The 21,385-nt window shown below is 38.8% G+C and overlaps 2 protein-coding genes across 2 annotated transcripts in view; one reads left to right on the top strand and one right to left on the bottom strand.

The window, feature by feature from the left end:
• Nucleotides 1–21,323, top strand: part of LOC103906850 (NADH-cytochrome b5 reductase 2) — a 22,526-nt gene extending 1,203 nt beyond the window's left edge. The window contains exons 2-9 of the mRNA XM_019474494.1: nucleotides 543–615; nucleotides 2,432–2,538; nucleotides 3,590–3,719; nucleotides 5,196–5,279; nucleotides 5,830–5,915; nucleotides 6,954–7,053; nucleotides 8,903–9,100; nucleotides 21,237–21,323. Of these exons, the coding sequence (XP_019330039.1) occupies nucleotides 543–615; nucleotides 2,432–2,538; nucleotides 3,590–3,719; nucleotides 5,196–5,279; nucleotides 5,830–5,915; nucleotides 6,954–7,053; nucleotides 8,903–9,075 (753 nt within the window). The 3' untranslated portion in view covers nucleotides 9,076–9,100; nucleotides 21,237–21,323. The remainder of the gene's footprint in view (nucleotides 1–542; nucleotides 616–2,431; nucleotides 2,539–3,589; nucleotides 3,720–5,195; nucleotides 5,280–5,829; nucleotides 5,916–6,953; nucleotides 7,054–8,902; nucleotides 9,101–21,236) is intronic.
• PPFIBP2 (PPFIA binding protein 2) overlaps nucleotides 9,515–21,385 on the bottom strand; it is a 113,117-nt gene continuing 101,246 nt past the window's right edge. Inside the window, exons 19-29 of the mRNA XM_009288847.2 lie at nucleotides 21,228–21,366; nucleotides 20,419–20,547; nucleotides 19,681–19,831; nucleotides 19,388–19,499; nucleotides 18,783–18,871; nucleotides 17,709–17,831; nucleotides 16,884–17,009; nucleotides 15,655–15,843; nucleotides 15,091–15,261; nucleotides 13,409–13,474; nucleotides 9,515–12,730 (exon numbers count right to left, since the gene is read on the bottom strand). Coding sequence (XP_009287122.1) covers nucleotides 12,653–12,730; nucleotides 13,409–13,474; nucleotides 15,091–15,261; nucleotides 15,655–15,843; nucleotides 16,884–17,009; nucleotides 17,709–17,831; nucleotides 18,783–18,871; nucleotides 19,388–19,499; nucleotides 19,681–19,831; nucleotides 20,419–20,547; nucleotides 21,228–21,366 — 1,373 coding nt within the window. The 3' untranslated portion in view covers nucleotides 9,515–12,652. The remainder of the gene's footprint in view (nucleotides 12,731–13,408; nucleotides 13,475–15,090; nucleotides 15,262–15,654; nucleotides 15,844–16,883; nucleotides 17,010–17,708; nucleotides 17,832–18,782; nucleotides 18,872–19,387; nucleotides 19,500–19,680; nucleotides 19,832–20,418; nucleotides 20,548–21,227; nucleotides 21,367–21,385) is intronic.

A 21,385-nucleotide genomic window follows, 5' to 3' on the forward strand; every position in this document is an offset into this window, starting at 1 on the left:
GCCAGGCTGCAGTGTTTCCCTAGGGTAGAACAGGATTCTTAAAGGTATTTGTGCCTACACTATGGCTTTGCGGTTGTTTCAAGAGGAGGGTAGACTCGTTTCTTTGTATGTTTAATTCCTAGTTTAGAGCTGTGTTTCTCCTTTGATTTTTGTCCAAGGTGCTTCAGCGAGAAGTAACCCCAACAGCCTGTGCTTCTGCATGTCGTGTCTTGCCTTATCTTTGGCCAAAAATTATGAAATGTGCTCACTGGCCTTGGGCAACAGAGGTTTCCAGATTTTCTTTATGTAAAGGTGCTGTAGGGATTGTGCAGACAGGCAAAAGTCACTCTTTGTGGAAATAAAGAGGAAAAAGACTTTGGTTCCAAAACTTACGATCTGTTTAAACTTTATTTTTCAAAGCCATTTCTGCTTCCCTTCCTAGGATTTGGCTTGCATGCTAACAAAGAACAGGCTTACTAAAGCATATCGTATTGAGTAGAGCTTGAAATTTAAAGCAGGGGTGATGTGGACCTCATTCTGATATTATTTGTTTGGGTTTTTAGGAAATCAGTCACGATACTAAGAAATTCCGGTTTGGGCTACCTTCACCAGATCATATATTAGGATTACCTGTAGGTAAGTGCTGAAAACACTTCATTATATGTGTTTCTGTTTTTAGGATTTGTAACTGTACTCATAGTTCTTGGACTTCTGACTGTTTGGGAATTTAATGCTCAGCAAAGCAAGGAGTTAAAAGCTGCATCTGAATGCTGCTGTGTCAGAGAGAAATGTCAGATTTTCCAAAGGGTTGTATTTCTGATCTTTTGTGTGTGCTTTGTTCTGCTTGTGTTAAATTGTAGTTTAGAACAAGAACAGTGAAACTGAACTGAGTCAGCTGACATTCACCACCAGTCAGGATATAGGCAAGAATGGTATCTGTGAAAGCTTTTTCGTGTTTCTTATTTGCATTCTACTTCCATCTGGTGCCCTCAGTTTATTGTCAACTGCCCTCATGATTTTGACGAATACAGTCACACTTGTAGATGAGAAAGAACGACTCTTCTGCCTGGGAAGCTTGTAACTATTCTTTGCAGAACAAAGGGGAAAATACAATACATTTTCTATGTATATAGAAGATGTTGAAATATTCAGAGCCTTTTCTGTGTATGCACTTACCTTTGATTTACACACATATGTGTACAACTTTGTCTTGCTTTCTGTAGCATGAAGTTCATTTCAGACTAGGATTGGCACAGTCTTCTTTCCTGTACCCTGCAAAACTGATGGCATTGAACCTTGGACCTTGAATTAATGGTAATCGATGCAGGGGAAAGTCTCCCTTTCTGATCAGCAGATGTGGCAGATGTAGCCCTGTTTGTGCTGTACTATGTTTTGCAGTTTCCCTTGCTGTATGGCAAGTGTCAGGGTCTTTCCCATTCCATGCTGTGAGCACATCCTTCTTGTGTGCTGCCTGTCAAGGGCAGCAGTATTTCTCCACGTTCTCTTCTGGCTTGTATGGGAAAGTGTAATTGAGCTGTCCACATCAGCTAGACAAATGATGAATGAATTGAGATGTGCCCTGCAGTGCTTGTGTTTATCCAAACTTTATTCTTAAGAATTTAGGAATAAGATCCTGAAACTGCGCGGGCCAGATTACTTCCTGGGAGATTCCTGCCTTCTGCTTTTTACCAAGATCATTTTGCTAAAAATAAAGTGTTTTCTGTCAGCACTGTTCCTGCTTTTTGTTTTTCCATACAACTCTCTAGATTAGTGCTGTCTGGCTGAGGAGACCGCTCTTGGCAAGGAGTTTCAGTTCTTTTAATCAGCAGAAAGAAACAGGTGCCTTTTAGAAAGTCTGCCTCTCGGAGCATTCGGTTGGACAAAGAGCTCTCTGTGGACAGCAGTGTCCAATGCTGTGGAAGCTGCAGCGTTACAGAGGCAGGAGTTATGGAGAAGGAATATGGCCCAAGGCTTTGTTCTTGATGTCTTGGTGCAGAATCTCTGGGAAGTTTGCTCTGAGAGATTGCTGCTATTAAGCCATAATACTTATTTCTTTCTTTGCCTATGTGAACTGGTGCATCCTTATTTTCACTTTGTTAATGAACATGAGAACGGCAGAACCCAAAATATAGACAGCATTTGAAAATGAGCAACAAACTTTCTATATCACTATTTTACTATAAATTTCCTACTTTCCTGGTATCTTACCCTTGATTCTGTAACGTACCAGCTCTCCTCAGTTACCCTGTGCTCCAGAAACTCTTGCTAACAAAAGAAAAGAGGCTAGATGTTTTATGCAGCATTTTATATGGTAAAGATTTTCTCTATCATTGCTTGTGTTTAACGGGTTACAATACCTGCTTTTCTCTCTTGTCTTGTCCTCCAGGCCTGAGAAAATGTTGAAACCAGGGATGAAAAAATAAATAATCAGATTGTAATTCTTTCTCCCCAGGCCAACACGTTTACCTTTCTGCAAAAATCAATGGTAATCTGGTGATTCGAGCCTATACCCCAGTTTCCAGTGATGAGACAAAAGGTTATGTTGATTTAATTATAAAGGTAAATGTTGTTTCCTTTAATACAGATAAATTGCTAACTGGAAGGAAGGAAAGTACTTCATTTTAGTGAAATGTAGAGTTTATTTTGATTGATCTTTTGAATAGGATGACTGTATGGCAAACAACTCACTTCACATTATCCTTGAATAGTAAGTTGTATTCTGTGTATCTGCTGTATGTCACTGGGAGATAGCAGAGGTAGGGAAGATGGAGAAGGGAATCACTTCTTTGGCAGTACTGCAGGAACTTCCCTAGTATTCTCTTCTTTTGGCAACGCACGAATAGTGATCACTTTTCCCTCAAGCTGCTTATGCTGCTACTAGTACTTACCGCTAATAGCTGTAAGTAGAAAACAAGTCAATAAGAACTGCTATCTTTGGTGACCCTACAGAGATTGCAATTATACGTCTGTAAGCGTCAGAAGTTGTGCTGATGGGTTTATTGATTAAGGAAATGGGATGCAGAAATAAGGGAAATCCTTTAAGCTAGGGAATGCAGTCTGATTTGATCCCATGACTTCTGGGTTTTCTAATCCTTTTCTACAATAAAGTTTGTCCTTAGGCAAAAATCTGGGCTTCTTTTGTGCGCTCTGTTCTTCATGTTACAAGTATGGTGAATTGTTATTAACTACTTAATACTTATTATGTGCTTTGAAAGGTGAAAAAGTTATCATGTGGCTGGAGTTTCTGGGAAAGTCTTAAAAAGAAAAGATGCAGCAATGCTATTTTCAGAATGAGCAATTACAAAAATGGGGCAACATAGGGGCCTTGCTGGAGTGATAGTGAAATGAGGGCACCAGTACGTAATCTGTGTGCCACCTATTCCTGTTAGGCTGGCTGTTTGCAGAGAGCATAGGAACATGTGCATGAGAGAGCATTTTACTTACTTGGGCTGCTTCCTGTTGCAAGGCACAACAGGTAACTGAGAGCAAAGAATTGTCTCAATTCTTTCTCAGACGCTAAGTTTCAGACCTGCAGTACTGCGTTCTACAATTTGTAATATTGTCTGCAGGCAAGCTAGTGGTTGATATCATACAAATTACTGTTTTACAGGTCTACCACAAAAATGTGAATCCCAAGTTTCCAGAAGGTGGGAAGATGTCCCAGTACCTAGATGACATGAAGGTTGGAGATATTATTGACTTCAGAGGGCCAAACGGGCTCCTTGTCTATAAGGGGGCAGGTACTGTGACCTGAAGGTGGGAGAGCAAAAGGGAGGAACTTGTATTGGTTATTTTCAGAGGTGTTTTATAAAACTTGACAACTTTGTGGAGAATCTTTTTTAGAAAGTGGAAAAGAGAAAATCCACCTTTCCTGGTCTTGACCAAGGGCCCGTCAGGGTTGTTATGATGGGAAAGAGTACTTTGTGTCTACTTTGTGTGAGGAATAGCTGGTTGTTGTCTCACTCCTGGGACCATATAATTAAATCTGAAAAAAATCGCTGTTGCATTGTATTACTGAGAAGGCTGCACTGGAAATAGTACCTTCTCTCTCAATATGGAGAGAGATGTTCCAGATGCTGCTTCAGCAAGGGAGGCTGTGGCCTAAAATGCCCTCTGAGAATCTCAGTGTTGTTACTAAATAACCCGCTGTGAGCCAGCTCTATTTCATGATTAAACCAGGTCTGAGTTGACTGGGAGGAAGTAAGTTTAGAGAAGTAATCCTCTTTCAAGATGGAAGTGAAAGATTTTGCTTTGATTTTGACTGAGAGGGACCGTGCACTTAACTCCTACTTCAGGGGGATGAGAGCTCAGCGCTTCTCTGGATCATGACCTTTTCTGATGAGTAATATACTGATGAATCCGTTATATCTCAGAGGAAATGAGTGGTGCATGTTTTACAAACGTTCCTTTCTGCTCTGCTTTGGCTGCTATAAAGAGTAGTAGCTAGGAAAGCTTGTTACTAGTTACAGATCTCTTAAAAGATGATTGGAATATGTCAAGTGCTTTTCGTGTAATACTTTTCATGGGCTTTTCACTTGGCTTGGTCCTTGGAGATTAATTCAAATACAAACTGTCCCGTTTTGTGACAGTTCTGAAGCAATGGTATACCCAGGTGTGGAGCAGAAATCAGCAAGGTCTTCTCATCACAGGATACCAGAACGTAGTCACCTAGCTGACTGTGAGTGTCATGGGGATCTCATTAACTGGAAATGAATTACAATAATAAAGTGCTTGATGATAAAAGTATGCAAGGCTCCAACATTCCTGATTCTAATCTTTGCAGGGGTTTTTGCTTGATGCTGGTTTAATACAACTCCATTGAATGTGGACACACACAAATGGCTAGATCCATGGTGCAAGTGAGGATGATGAAGATGGCCTAAGAAACCTGCTTCTCTGTAGGCTGTGGTTACCTTTAGCTGCCACTAACATTCACAGCTGCCAAGTTGTGTTCTAGGCAGTGATGTGGGAATCCTTGAGTTTATTATAAATTATGTTGGGTAGTAGGGAAGGAGTAAATCAGTTGTTCAAAGCTAGGGTTGGAGTTTACAAAGAGGTTTCTACTCTTCATGCTCAATGCTGTGCTGAGTCCATTTAGCATTTCCAGAAGATCAGTCCCAATTAATTGGTAGGCTGTAGCAGTTTATTCCTATGGAAGTTGTATCCATGTTTGTTTAGGAGTTAATGTACCTATAGGTTTTGAATATTTCTTCTAGGTACCTTTCTTATCAAGCCTCATAAGAAGTCTGAAGCAGAGAAAAAGTTTGCAAAGCATCTTGGGATGATAGCTGGAGGAACAGGTAAAACTATTCTCATCATATGGAATGTCTAGAGAACGAAGACGTCTTTATGGATGCGTGTGAGGAGTATCAAATGTTGTGCTTTAATAGCAGAGCACTTCCACCTGTGTTCCTTTTCATGAGTGTTTGGTGGCACTGAGGCTTTCCAGTGGCTTGAGCTCAGTCCTGGGAGCTAGCAACTTCAGAGTCTTAGTCTTGATTTACTGTGTGACCTCAGAGGAGTCACTTCATCTCTCTGAGCTTCAGTCTCAATGGCAAAAAATATTTTAGGAGAATGTCTTGAGGGTAAAATTACTGTATGTGGTAGAGAATGCTGAAGAGGAAAGCCCCAGATACAAGTATTGTGGTTTTGTTTTTGTTTTGAAATGATTTGTAATAATAGAAACCCCCAGCCTCTGCATTTGGCGTGGATTAGAAATTCAGAGGTATGTAGCCCTGTGCAAACTAAGCTCCTACTGAAGACTGAAGGAAGGCGGCATTAATATTGAAACTGCAGCCTTATGTGGCTTGAAAGAAATACCCATTTCTTAACCGCTTTGTTTTTTAACAGGAATAACTCCTATGTTGCAGCTGATCCGTCATATCACAAATGATCCTAAGGACTCCACCAAATGTTACCTTCTTTTTGCTAATCAGGTGACTATACTGACTCATCTGTTTTTCTTCTTTAATGGCCCACTTTTTTTGCTGGCCTCTGAGCTTTTTAAACTGATGGGACATTGAGCCCTGGAGAAAATACTGCTCTGCATGTTTCATACTCTTCCATTGTCTTTGGGTTTGTATTTTCACCCAACCATTTATGAGAAAATATTATCTGAGATAGCACATTTAAAAATGATCAGTATAGGGAGGAGCAGGAAATGGTTATTATGTAAGTTCTTAACCTATTGTCTTGCGTTAAAATGATTTAAGAAGGAGAAACTGAATAAAAAAAATTAGCCATAAGGCCCTTTATAAATACTGCGTGGTGCTGTCATAGTGACCATGAGCTTTGAAGATGAAGACGCATACTCACACTTTCACTTACATTCCCTAATTCCTATATTAGGGAATAATTAGCGTGAACAGATCCTTAGTTCTTAACCTATTGTCTTGCGTTAAAATGATTTAAGAAGGAGAAACTGAATAAAAAAAATTAGCCATAAGGCCCTTTATAAATACTGCGTGGTGCTGTCATAGTTCCCATGATCTTTTGTTTTGAAGATGGCTCCTCATAGTTTCACTTACATTCCCTAATTCCTATATTAGGGAATAATTAGCGTGAACAGATCCTTATCCCTCTACTCATTTTATTCCTTCACTGATTTCAAGGAAACAGGATTTTGTTCCGTTAATCTGTTTCTACAGTTAACCTTCACCATGCTGGTACAGGGCTGTATTTGCCAGGGTCAGAGACAAATCCAGCTAACTGTGATATTAGCCTGGATTAAAAAGTTGTTCAAATTGCCATCTTTAAGACAGCGTTTAGGTGGCTATTCAGTCTCATAGTTTGTTGTTCTTAATTTGAATTTACAGAAGCCTGTAATGATAATAGCCTATCATGTAAGGGGGGGAGGGAAAGTCACTTTCTTGGTTTGAATGAGTTATTGCATTTGTCTTGTTGAATGCCAGATGAGCTCACATTAGAGGGCATCTTGAGATGGTCTGGAGCTAAACAGCGGTCTCATTTTGCAGACAGAAAAAGATATATTACTGAGAGCTGAGCTAGAAGACATTGCTAAGAGGCATCCTGATCAGTTCACGCTTTGGTATACACTGGACAGACCTCCCCAAGGTAGGCTACTGGTACGCACTGGAAATGCCTTTGCTCGTCACCAATCAGAGCTTCACTCTTGTTCAAGGGGCCATTAGTATAATATCAAGTCTTGCTGTCTTACGCTATTTTAAACAGCAAAGACACCCCCCCGAGACCTCAGAAACAAGTGTTACCACACCACCTGTTTTGAAAAGTGTTCCAAGCCAGGTGGGCCTTAGAAAGTGTGAACCAATAATTAACTCCTGTTGGGTGAGACACGTTACTCAGTGGATCTTTTGATGTATTTCAGGGTGTGCCAGTTTCTTGGACTTTTCAGCAAAAGTTACAGCTCTGTTTTGGGCTATCTCCCGAGTCAGGTTATGTTAGCATTAAATTGCTTAATACCTGTAAATAGAACATGCACATCTTTGTTTTGCAGCAGCTGTAGATTAGATTCTGGTAAAGCAGAGCTGCCATGTGTATAGATTAAGGCATTAACTGTAGGCTGGTGTAGCACTGAATTAGAAACGGAGGGAGAGGTTGAACTCCACTGAATCTCCTTTGAAACTTGGGTATTCATATTCACTGATGTTGTAAGTGATCTGAGCTTTTATTTAACAGACACAAGAGCCAAACTGAGTCAGATCAAAGTTCTGTACCTGTTGTCACCTATAGCCATGAGTAGATGGCCAGAGAAGAGTAATGAGCAGGCCTTGATACTCTTCCAGTCTTTAATATTTCTCAGTTCTGAGCCAAATGTGTCTCTATAGATACAGTAACCCTCAGTGGATTACTTTTGTATGAACTTACTGTGTATCCCTTGGAGCCTGTGTGAGCTTTTTGGCAGTCTGATAGTGGTTCCATAGGATTAGCACTTTTGTGTGAAGAATGGCTTCCTCCGGTTCGCATTTGCCTCTTAATTCTTGTGTTGGAGAGTGTGTGAATAGGTCTTCATGTTACTAATGTTACAGACATCTATCGATCACCCCTGCTGCCCCATCTCTTCTATACTGAAGATTGCTGGTCTTCCCCATATAGCAGTGATTAGATACCTTTGCTCATCCTTGTTCTCTCAACCTTTTCCAGCTCTGCTATGTCCCTTTTTGAGCTGAGCAGGTCAGAAGTGAACAGCAGTAGTCAAGATGCAGGCAAACTCTGTATTTCTAATTTGACGTGGTGTTCCCTTTTCCTTTCCTAATACTTCTTAACATTTCATATGCCTTTTGACTGCTGCTGTTTTCATAGCCCCAATATCTTGCTCCTGATAAATGAGCTTAAAGCGCCTATTTTTATATGCGAAGGCAGGATTATTTTTCCTACTTGGCTCACTTTAAATGGCAGATGCATTCAATAATATTACTGCTTGAAATCATTTAGCATCTTTCCTCTTTTTAATTTTTTTTTTCTCTCATCACTTAACAACACAGCAGAACTTTTGTCATCATCAAACTTTGTCACCTCACCACTCAATCTCTTTTCTGTGTGGTTTTGTGTTTGGTTTTTTTTTTTTTTTTTTAAATGTGTTGGATGGCACAGATCTCAATACCTCTCCCTGCACAGCTGCCCCTGGGTGACCTCTCTTCACTGGAAAAGCTGATTTACTCTTCCTATTTATTCCTACCTGCTGTCTAAATTCTTTTAAATCTATATCATTTATTCACAGACATTCATGTCTTATCAACCAGATCCTCGTTATCCACATGCTTGTTGTCCCTATCGAAGGGGACATGTTTGATTTCAGTGAGAGATTTAACCCTCTCGTGGCTTGCAGTGATGGTGGCATAACTTTGCTGATTCTTCAGCTACTTTGTGGGTACCATGTATGCAGTTTAAAAAGGCTTCAGATTGTACAGAGATTCAAATTAATAGTTTAATTTCTTTGTTTCAGATTGGAAGTACAGTTCTGGCTTCGTCACTGCAGACATGATTAAAACCCACCTCCCTTCCCCCAGCAGTGAGACACTCATTCTCATGTGTGGGCCACCACCTATGATTCAATTTGCGTGTCAGCCCAACCTGGACAAACTTGGCTATCCCAAGAGCAGTACATTTTCGTATTAACACTGATGTCATCTGTTACCTTTTCGTAAGTACTGCATATTCTCCTACAGGAACAACTGGTATGTAACTGTGCAGTGGGTTTTTTGTGTGGTTTTTAACTGCTTAATGTAATTTCTGTGGTTTATAACTTCATAATTAACTTTGCATGTTTTAATACTAAGAAGTTGAGAGATCATCCTGAATTGTGTGGAAGTAACTTAGTCTAACCTCTTAAGTTAGTATGAAATGTTAATTCTGAGGAAAAAAAAAATAAGTGTAATCAGAGAGGTAGGACAGAGATAAAACCTCACGTTTGTTAACGTGGGTATGGAATGTGGGAGAGGGCTATAAAACTGGACTAGGATTATTTGACTGTGCTCTATAGGTAATTCATTTAGTGCGTCCTGGGGAAGGAGAGTACAAAGAACAGTCTTTTTTTTTTTTTTTTTAAATGCTCTTTTACAGCCCTTTACCAGGGACTAAGAAGCAAGCCACAGTACGCTATCGAAAAAGTGAACAGAATTTGAGTAACATGCAAATTGCTTATTACCGTAACAGAAATTCTCATTAGTGTGAAATTTATTGAGGAGGATTACATAACTTCATGTTGTCTTCTAACAGCCTTAGCTAAACAATCACTGCCAACTGTACATGGAAGTTCTGGGCTGCATATACGTAACTATCCAGTGATGTTACGCTATTTGAATGTCATTCTCTAAGTGTAGTGCTTGATTTTTTGGCAGTTTCAGAAGTTTCCTTTGCTTAAGAGAAAACATGGCTTCTTACTTCCTATTGTAAGCTATGCTGAGTCGATCTTAAACTCAGCTCATGCCTCATCTCAGTGTTTTTACCACATAGCATTTAATTTTTAGTCTTCAGTGCCTGAAGTACTGCACGTTCATTTCCAGGAATTAAGTTTATACTACAGTTGTTTTAGGGTCTGACAAATCCCTGAGCCAGAAGACTTGTTTCTTCAGATGCTAATGAATATGTTTACTAAATATTTTTATTCATCTAAAGCAAAACCAAAGGAGGAATTGACTGGTTAAAAATTGACATATGGGTTTTGTACTTCATCAGTTACATTTGTAGCAACAATGCAAAGACAGACACAGGGATTCAGACTGTGATTCTGTTCCTGATGAGAGATCAGCCATGCGTATTTGTGTTAAAATCATTCCACAGTCAGCAAGAGATGGAGGAACATTCTGAATTTATTCCTAACAGTCAAAAAATAAGCATTTATGCCTGTTATGCTAATTAGGATTTCTTACTATATATATAAAAAAAAATCAATAATTTTGTAGATTGACTATTTACATCTAAGTTAGCACACCACCACACTGAGTTATAAATACATGATTGAAATCTGAAAATCTGCTTATCACAGGAATATGCCTGTGATATTAAGGCTGTCTCTGTTGGAACAGCTTATCCTATTTGTAGTGCTGTAATAAGTAAGTCTGCTGGCTAGTTAACCTGACAAAGTATTTCAAATGCCCATAGTACATGATCTGGTCACTAGTGTTGATTGCCAGATTAGAGATGTACTTGACTGGTCATTTAATACCTTTTATTAAGCATTTGTAGTTTGCTGATGTGTAGACTGACTTCTCAGTCCTTTGGATTTTCCATTATCATTTCATTGTTCAGTGATTGAAAAAAAATTGCCTTGGTTTTACCATTTTGAACAATAAAATTGTGTTTAGCTTCTGAAATCTGACCATACAGTGCAGGGTCTGTCATGAGAGGCTCGTGGAGTAAGGACTAGAATAGGTCACCTTTAAAAAGTGCCACTAATAGCTCTCGAAGAGCCCTTGCTGCATACTCTGGACAGTACCTGAGATTTCCCCTTTATTTGGGAGGGTTGTGGCTGGGAATGACCTGCCCTCAGGCTATATTAATAAGTAAGTAAACCAACACCCTGCAGCCAGCAAGGAGAGAGTAATGCAAAACCCATCCATATTACATACTAAGTCTTTTCTTTACAACTGAAGAGATTTCTTTTCTGGCATTTCCCTGTTTACTAAGATATCTCGTTAATACACGAGAGGCACACGTCAACAGATGCTACAAGTAATTGCTGCTGTAAAGGAGATGCTTTCTCCCTCGAACAGCCCCTCAAGTAAGTAGTGGGAGGCCATATTTCCCTCTGTTACAGTGCTGCAGTCCTGCCTAGCTCAGTAGAATAGCGACAGATCTATTTTATCAGGTGTTTTAAAGAAACAAAAATTTGTTTTATTGTGGTACTTGCTTGATGCTCCTTAGTCACATTTTTACACATCACAGAGCAGTTTGTCTCCTATTGCTAAATGAATTATTCTATGAAAATCTGAGAACTGAAAGTGAACAGCAATATTGTTTTACAACATCACCAGTTCTCATGCAAACATTACAAAGGTGTTTCTACTGCGATCTCCAGTCCTCAGGGCTGTTTGCAGCCATATGTTTAATTAGGTGTAACTATGTAAAAAAAATAGGCTTATTACCATCCCTGTCTTCCTGAGAGCCCGTTCTATGTTTCAGACCAGTCAGGTACAGGGAGAACTTTGTCTGAACCATTTTGACTGTTCAGAAGGCTTATGAGCATCCTGATGCTTGCACGTGTGTGTTGGTACTAGCCCTTTTAGACAAAATGTCAGTGTACAGAAAGAGCCCACTCAATAGTTCTAGTTAAAGAACTGCCATTTAAAACCAAACAAGGGATCATGCTGGAAATTCTGTTGCGCTTACCCTACAGAGTGCAGTGAACACCATTCTTAAAGTTACATTTTACGTTAGTTAAGTAAGTAAGTGTTGTGATCGCTTCTTGATCGTGAACATCTTAGTGCACGTATAAAAATCACACGATAAAAAAAAATCACTTTAAATGAAGCACCAGCTTTTGAGTCCATCAGTTTTTCTGGTAGTCTCAAAGTTACATTTCCTGCTGTAGTTGTTCATCTTTTGAGTTAGGTAAAGATTTGTGAACATGCCATCTTGATTGGCATCCTCCTGATAAAACCAAGGGCTTGAGGGATAGTATTATGGTCCTTTCTTCCCATTCTACACTGCACTTACTTAAGATAAAAAGAGGGCAGGACATGTGCTAATGAAAGGGATGAGAGGTTAAAATCCTTTTATGGGAAACAGTCTCTGGCAAGACTGCAGTAGTAGTTAGTGAGCCATTACTGCTGCACTCACCAGCATCCATCTGAATTTCTAGGTGGCTCTGATTAGTCCACATTGTACAACAGAGTATTAATGATTCCTGCATTACAACTTAATTATAAAAATAAAAAATTACAAAAGATCTTTCATATAACAGTACATAAACATACCACGTAAAAGATGACTGAATAAAAGGGTAAAACGTATTGCCAGTCTTGGCTTTCCAGACTCTGGATGTGAGTACCACCTCTCTCAACACCTATTTCACATTACGAAATACAGAAAACAGCGTGGAGGAGAGTTACCTGTAATGCATTGCTACTTTGACAATATTAAATGCTACATGATAAGTCTCGTTGGCAGAAAAGAGGTAAAGCTTTTCTGCACCACAGCATCAAGCTTCTCCTGGCCAGCCCTCTGGACAGGCATGAGGTATTAGTGTTCTTTGTCACGTTGAAACATCGTCTTCAAAGGTAGGTGTTAAAAATCTGCTGTCATTCAGCATTTCATCTTGGCTTAACATGGTCTGAAAAAACAAGATGTGAACGAGTAAGCGTATTCAGTTAGAGGCCTATAGTTAAAGAAATCCAAGTGTAATGAGATCAGATTCACAACAGAGGGAGTTAGAGCCACATAAAAGTAAAAGGAATTTCTTGAATATAGCTTTAAATAAATGATTATTTGCTTGAGGAAATTCTCACAGAGATTGTGTGTGGCATGTGACTCAACTATGTTATGTAATTCTTCATTATACCTTTCAGTCAACTTTTTTTTTTTTAATTAGCTGCTAGGGAGTCCGGAATTAATACAGTGATTTTTTTTTTTTGTTTTCCGTGGAGTTTTAGCTCATGTAAATTTTCAAGTCTGTACCTCTTTGCTAGACTTTCTGTGACTGAGGCATTCGATGGTGGTTACTTGCAAAATCTTTGAAGAATTGTTTTCATTTAAGGGGATGAATATCTGTCATTGGGTCAAAGAGATAGAATTCATGGAAACTTAAAATAGGCCTAACTGAAACTTAAATTCTAGTGTGATTTAAAAGCAGGATGTTTTTGGACTGTGAATGCACAACCAGGCTACAAAGAGGTATCTAACAAGAATAATGACCCACATACTCTTAACTACCACCATCAATGACCAACTTTCACTGAATCGCAGCAGAACACATTTGTGACTTTAAAACAAGAGTGAAATTAGTACATACCGTAAGATGGCTTATGCCTTGAGAAAGAGCCCCTATTTGCATTACTGTTCCTTCTGAATGTTCCATCTGTAAAAGTATTCAGGAACTAGTTCAAATCAGACAGTATGTGCAACTTTATCAACTCTACATGCATCTTTGGGAGGTATCTGTGCCTAGACAAATGAAGTTGTGGTATGTTTAAAAGCTCTGATTTCTGCACATTAACAAAAATGCCTCCATGCTATGAAGTATGTGAAAACGCATTTAACGATAGGAGGAGTGAATCCTGATTAAGGAAGATTGATTCCATGAAACTTGAGCTGTAATTCACACAAGAAAAGAAAAAGCTTAACTGATATTGTCAGTGAAGAGTAATATTTTCCAGACGGTGTAACACAGTATACTTCTGGTAGTTGTCTTCCACAGGCAAGCAGTAAGAAAGAGTCCTTCATGATACAGTCCTACCTATTCTTATATGAAAAGGTTATCAGTTCTAGGGCATTGAGATTTCACGGCATGACCACATGCTCAGAAGTCATGCTTAATTGAAAGACCATGCTCCTAGAGACAAATCCGTTATTTTTGTAACACTTGAACAACTGCATAGGGTAAGCTGTTGGCTCAAAGTTAATGCGTTCGCTTGCAACTCTTAACTGTGCAAGTGGACATCCATACTAAATTATAGTCAGGATTTGGTATTGTCCCCACTTAGGAACAGTACTTTATTTTGCTAAGTTTTACACTGAAAAAGACAATGGTTAGATAATGAACACAAATGAGATGTTAGATGCAGTAAACCATGCAAATGAAGAAATTACTTTCACAGTTAGTTAGTCCCTCCAATTTTGTGACCATTCTCTTATTGGGCTTAAAGTGTTTTTATCTCTCACTTAAGGTCACTGTAGATAGGACAGTTTACCCCAGCTGCCTCTGTCTGGCTCTTGTGTGTTGCCACAGTTCACACAAGCCTCCAGGAGCTCCATTTTTCAGGGTTTACATCCCTTTACACAACAGCAAAGTAAGTTGAATAAAATTTGATGGTTTTTAGTCTTCATTTGTCTGTATGATATCAAGACAGTTTCATTCACAAGTTCACTAGTACATAACAAAAGTGAATTATTTAAGTATTGGTTTATTAATAATCTTGTTCATTACTGATGCATTGTTTTCACATATACTGTCTAAGCATAACTACTCCCCACGGTACATAATGAAAGAAAATTTAGTTGGATTCTTTGATTAACGTCTGTTAAAAATATACAATCCAGTTGTATTCTAATATATATAACTTGATAGCTTTGTACAAATTAGTCCAAATAAATTTATTACATTAAAAACCACCCCATAAAGATAATGAAAAAAGTAGTGTGCCGTACTCAGATTATGAAAGCTAGAAGTACAAAAGTTTTGTGTTTACTGCAACCTCCACCTTAATTGTCAAAATACATCGATCTTCGTAGTGTAAAGGTGTTACATTCCTGAAAAAGGGCTTGAAGATGGATGAGTTTATTATTGTGTTGATTAAAAAAATTAGCCTGACATTCTTAGTATAGAACTCTTTCCAGTGTCCATAGCCAATACTTTCTCAACGAGTTCATGCAGATGTAGCAAATACTTTGTTATGTGCTAACATGTGGTTATTTGCAAGCTTTGGAATGCATGGAGAGGATGAGATGAGAATGGCATCAGTCTGTCTGTCCCACCTGGTCCAGTTCCCTATCAGTGAATGGACTAAGTCCTTTGTATCCACCATAGTTTTTCTGAGTACCGTTCGTAGCAGCTGCGTTTGTATCTATAGGACAAATGTAGTCTGTTGATTCATCAAATTTCTTTTTTCTTAAGTTTCCAAAATGTGAAAATCCAAGTTTCTTTGGCTAAAATAAGAAGACAATAAGTTTTAAATAAGAAAAACAAGGTTGTCCTTTAAACATTCAAAATCTTCTCCTTTTTGATTTACTGCTATACCCTAGTCCTTAAAGTACATAGATTCTGAACTAAATAAATTTATTTGTTTTCAAATTGGGAGTTACAGTTGATTTTAAATACATTTAGGTAGTTCTAAGAAAAGACAGAAGGGATCGCACGCTTATTTCAGAAGCTGATTTGAACAGATACAAATTAAATAATTTGGTACCTAGAATTAAGGAAAACGTAACACTCCTAGAAATGACCTCTCCCTGACCATGTTTGTCCCTTATTTTCTTTATAAGACAAGGGAGAGGAAGTCTGAAATTCTGAAAAATCTCCTTTTTAAAAGCAGTACGCACCCGAACTTTGGCAGTGGTGGTCAGAGGTGTGTATGCTGTTGACTCCGTTATTTCTCTTTTTTCTTGCTGTGCTTCTGGTCCTATTAATACGTTAAAATTGGTTGTTAGGTGGCGTCGCAGTAGGGTCTTTTGAGGTGGAATATTCAGCAGCATTGCCAGTGTGTCACCGTTGAAGCGAGGCTCGAGAATCTATTAAAAAATGGCAGAATATTTATTTTTTAATATGGTTAAATGTTTGCAATAGTAAACCATTACAGTGCTTATCAGAGAGACTGCTCATTCTCACTAAGCTATCTGTATACATTAGACCTTATATAACTCACTTGTGATACGATGCTCACTAGGGCTTGAATGGGAAATACATGAAAGTAGGCACTAAGAAATGCAGAGCATGATCAGGAAAATACTTATTAATATTTATCATCAAACCTTACATTTGTTTGGATTGAACAAATTTGTTTTCAGAATTTTCTGCTCTACTCTGAGTGTATAAACTTAATCTTAACACCCTTTTATAACTCACTTGTGATACGATGCTCACTAGGGCTTGAATGGGAAATACATGAAAGTAGGCACTAAGAAATGCAGAGCATGATCAGGAAAATACTTATTAATATTTATCATCAAACCTTACATTTGTTTGGATTGAACAAATTTGTTTTCAGAATTTTCTGCTCTACTCTGAGTGTATAAACTTAATCTTAACACCATTTTTTCTATTTCATTTCTGCAAAAGTTCTACAGCACTAGAATCATGGTATTTCAGAACTCTGACTTTACTAAGCTGCAAATAGTTCTCAATGTTTTGAATTTAAAAAATGTCATTCCTGATTGCTGGCAAGACTGCTCTGAGTTCAGGACAGTTATTTACTGTGGCTCAGAATTCTATTAAAACCACTCAAACACTCAATGATGCCTTACCAGTAAGTAACTTTCCCACGGTACAGTTTGTTTTGTTTTTTTTTTATGTACTGCTGTTAAACACTCATGCACAGCTCAGCTTTGATTATGAAAAATGTTTTAGCAGTTCCTTTTTTATTTTAGTTTTCCTTTGTAAAATTAAGATGCATGGATCAGATACAGAGGCTCTTTAGAAGGCCTGATCATGCTGTCATATTGCAGATGTATTTGCTTCCTCCTGCTTGACAAACACCAGATAAAAGATGTTTTATATTACAGTCTGTCAATGTTTATTAGATACGTAGTAAAATGTTAAAACAAATTCTTACAATCAGGCCACCGTGCACTCCGCTTCCTCGAAGGTTTGGTGCATATTCTGCCAGATCGACTGATCTGAGCCATTCCATCACTCTGTGATTGGACCACTGAACTACTTCAGAAGGTGAAACGTTATTCTGTTAAAGTAACCAGAAAAGGTGATGACAATATAGCGCCTGCATTGTCACTGCATGTTCACAACATGTATCCTCAGTTCAGATAAAAACATTGTTCCTCCTCTTCCTCAAAGAGCAGTATTTTTTCCCCTGATTCTAAGGTCTTGTTTCTGTGCAAGGCCTCTTTCAAACATCCTCTGATGAGGTGGCAGGCATAGTCTAGTACAGATGAAACCCCATATATTGCATCAAGTAGTAGAACAATAGAGACTACAGATGTTGGGTGTACAAAAGGGAGCATTTTGAGAACAGTATTATTGCCAGTCTTTAATACTAAGAGAATAAGCTATGCTGACCAGGTAAGGCAAAAACCTTACAGTCTTTTGAGAGTTAAAAATTAGGACAGACAAGAAAAAACATTCAAATTATTCTCTCGGAAGTTGAATTAAACTTCTTTAAACCAAGCAAATAATTTCTAAAGGGAAGTGCATGAGATTCAACTAATAAGTGGTTCAAGCACTTAAGGAGTGAGTAGATTTTTATTATGGGTGAGTATGTTACATTCCAGAGCTGGAAGGCAGCGTATCTACTGCTTTAGACGCAATTCCCTCCTAGCAGTGATTCTATTGTATCATTGTACACTGCTAACTTTCTATCCCCTTTGGCTGGAATCAGGTAATTAGTGCTTGTTTTAATTAAATTACTTAAACATACTTTTACCTCCTCAACTGGTCTCCTGCGTAGACAGTGGGGGTTAAAACCGTTGACATGCAGCACATGAATGGCACATTTAATACTCAGATGATGCAGCTGACTGGTGACTTTCAGAAAAAGAAGGTCATTCTGTAAAGGAGAGAGCCTTTTAGGTGGCACAGAATACATACCAAAACAGGTACTTTCCCCAAGAAGAAAGATTTTAAGCTTGCTATGCAGTTTTATATAAACCACAGTAACTATGGTTTAGGTAAAATAAAAGCTTATATCCTAAAGAGGGTTTTTTAGGGTGGGGGTTTGAGGGGGTGTTTGTTGTTGTTGTTTGGTTTTTTGGGTTTTTTTTTAAGCATTGCACCATAGCAAGACCTGGCTAAAAAAATGAAGGAGAGCTTGTAGCTTATTACGTAAAATCCAGGCTCATGGATAGTTTTAAAATATATGGACTGTTTCTGATCTGGTTAAGATCCTGTTGTGGGTAGGATCACTGCAGCTAGCAACACGCACCTAACCATGGGACAGTAGGGACGATGCTCCTATAACAAAGCCTCCTTAAGCAGTGTTGTCTACTTCAGATAACAGCTAAATTAGGCATTTTTTTCATAGCACAGTTAACAAAAACAAATACTTGATTATCCAAACCTGGGCAGGGAAACTGTAAGAAAACACAGTGGCATGTGTAGTCCATGGTTTGCTGCTAATGTGGTCGGAGCTGTACGAATTACTGGATTTGCTGCTTATCTTTAGTTTACTGAATATTGATGCTAACGTGGTGTGGAGAACAACACACTCCAGAAGCTGCATGCAAAACAGGTCATTTTACCTTTAATCGTGGTGTGCTATATGATATTGAAAGAAAGACTTTGCAGAAGTTAGCTATAACGCTATATCCTATGACTTATTTTATGTACTTTAGGAATAGCAATCACGCATTAGACAACACAAATGACTGACTGACTACTGGCGCTATTTGTGTCTTGCAAAAAATTCTTTAATTGCTCACATTCAAAGGAAAACTGTAAAATTCTTTGCTCATTCCGAAGTTAAATTTGGTTAAACTGAGGAAAAAGGATTTTAGCTTACCACAGTTAAGTACTGCAACATTCTCCCATCAACTCTGGATTCATGAAACTGGTCTTTGTACTGAGGTAAACCAATATCATCAAGCCATCCTGCAGATACAAGAACAGCGGTGTACCCAAATCCAGATCAGTGAGAATGAAGCCCTTCTCCCCTTCTTGTCTGGGCTGGCTTCTGAGCCATTCAGGTAGCTTGTTCTACCTATTCACCTTTCCAAAGGACAGTCTCTTACCAGAAGCCTAGAAGCAATTCCCACCAAACAGCTTTGTCCACAATGCCTCTGTGATATTTTACATACAGCGTGTGACTGAGCACATACCTTCTGCCGCATAATGTAGCTCTTGCCAGATTGAACCCTCCACCCCTGTTTACTTCCCTGCAATCTGAATGACAGAGTTCCCCTTGGAAGATCATACTGCATAGCTGTATATTTGGATGTCAAGAACAACATAAAAATCCTCATTCTCTGGAAAATTTTAAGATGTTGAAACTTAGTGCTCTTAAAAAGATGTTTGGTAACTGCTTAAACAAACATATATCAGGCAGCCCATCTATAGGGGTGGGGGAAATTCCTTTCCAAACAATTCCATGATAGTTCAAACACTTACGTGTCACCCAGATATGATCAAGTTGTGCAGACTTCTCATCTTGTTTTGCATTTATTGATTTAATGGCCAAAACTAATTTCTTCCTGTGCAGTGGATGCTTTATTCCCATTTCCTGCAACAATAACCATTACCAAATTGTTTGCCTTGCCTCTGGCTCTTTTCATCTCATTAGGTATCTACAAAAATAGATACTACGTATTTCAGAAAGGTAGAACTGCCAGTTGTTTGAAGGGGCCTGGTTGTACAGAATCAACATGTATGGTTGCTTGAAACAAACAGTTACAGATTATTACCTTTTCCATGTCCTGAGGTGTCGCAGTTAACAGTGTATGGCCTGAAGTCACCCACTGCCGTGCAAAAATAACGTACTGACCGAGACCAAAGTCCTCAAGCCAGTTACAAACTCTTTCAGTGCTCCACTGAGCAAACGGCGCATTGTAGTCACTGAAAAGTACAAGAAATGTTTGAAACTCTTAAAGGAAAGAGTTATGGTTATTATCAGAAAGCTTATCGTGTGCCAGAGGCAGTACTACAGCCTATGTTTTAGTGTGCCTTGTTCTGTGCAGTCATAAAAGCCAACAGCCATTTTTGCAGTACGTGCCGTGGTACTAGTGTCCTGTTAATTTGGCTGCCCAGCCTCAACTCATGAACAGTTGGGGTGGGGAGGGCAGGCAGAGAATAAGAATTTCCCGTTTTCTGTTTGAAAAGAAGAAAAAGGGAATTGCTGAATCCTCATCACTTTGCAGATATTCCCACATGAGGTGATGGTAAGATTTCTTGTTCTTTAACAAGGTGAAATTTTTGACACTCCGACAAACAGCTAGTGCTGTAACCTGCAGTTGAAGGGGTGCAGATAGGCGAGCTGCTCAGGATACATTTCCTACTGGAGAAATTCTTTCCAGTTATTGTGGAATTCCACACATAATGAAGTACGCTGGGAAAAATGTATTTCACGAGAGGAGGGTTTGGCTGTTCAGCACATTTAACAATACCTTGCACAGCACATGATGCAGTAAAGAAGGAACCATTACCTTTTCTGGCCTTTGGTTTCCTTTGTTCTGGATAACCGAGGTCCAGCTGTTGCACGGAGACCACCTCTTCGAAACTCCGCCAAACCCAGGTCGTCTGCAGGGAAGTTACCTGACTGAGTTCTTCTTATTCTTTCAAGACAAGAGTGCCAAGAAAGTACTATTAGCTTGCAATAGAGAACATTTGTTTTGTATGGAAACTATAATAACAACTAGAAGCTGTATTAATCTTCCTGTAAACCACAAACATCTAATTCAAGTGGTAGCTGAAGAAGTTCCAGGCAAACACTGTCTAGACCTAATTCTGAGGGAAGAAAAAAAGCTCTGCAGAGCAGGCATAACCCTTCAACCCAAATAATAATCTGCACTGGAGGCCAGACTCATAAATGTCTGCTGTCCTGAAGCAGATAGAGCAAACACAGTAAAACTCAGCCCCTCTGCTTTTTGTTTCTTCTATTTTCTCTCATTTTTTAACCTGATGGCTTCTGTAATGAACAACTTGCTATCATTTAATTTTTCATAGCTAATGAAACTGTTGGCATTCTAAATTATTAGCATTATAATAAGACAGCAGAGTATTACTTCTTCCAACAGCATGACAGCTGTGAACACTACCACCCCATTTTTCTACACCCATGTGTACATAGAGACACACCCATACAATCACAGAGCTGCTTTCTCTCCTTTTCCTGAATTTTACTATATTCTTGCTGTAGATATTGTAGCTTTTCCTGAGAACTGGATTCATTCTCAGCCAAAATGCTTTGACAGGGAACTAAAAAAACCAAAACAAACCAAAAAACCAATCTTACTTTCCCCAGATTTTCTTGATTCCTTTTGGACTCTTTCTGTTTTCTGGAGACAATGGAGATTGTGGACCTGAATCCGTTCCCGAAGAAAGAGGTGAAAGGTCATCTGAGACTACGGTACCATCCACATTCTCTGTTTCTCCTGGGTTAAGAACAGTAAT

Source organism: Aptenodytes forsteri, unplaced genomic scaffold (assembly GCF_000699145.1).
Source record: "Aptenodytes forsteri isolate BGI_AS27 unplaced genomic scaffold, ASM69914v1 Scaffold8, whole genome shotgun sequence".
NCBI lineage: Eukaryota > Metazoa > Chordata > Aves > Sphenisciformes > Spheniscidae > Aptenodytes > Aptenodytes forsteri.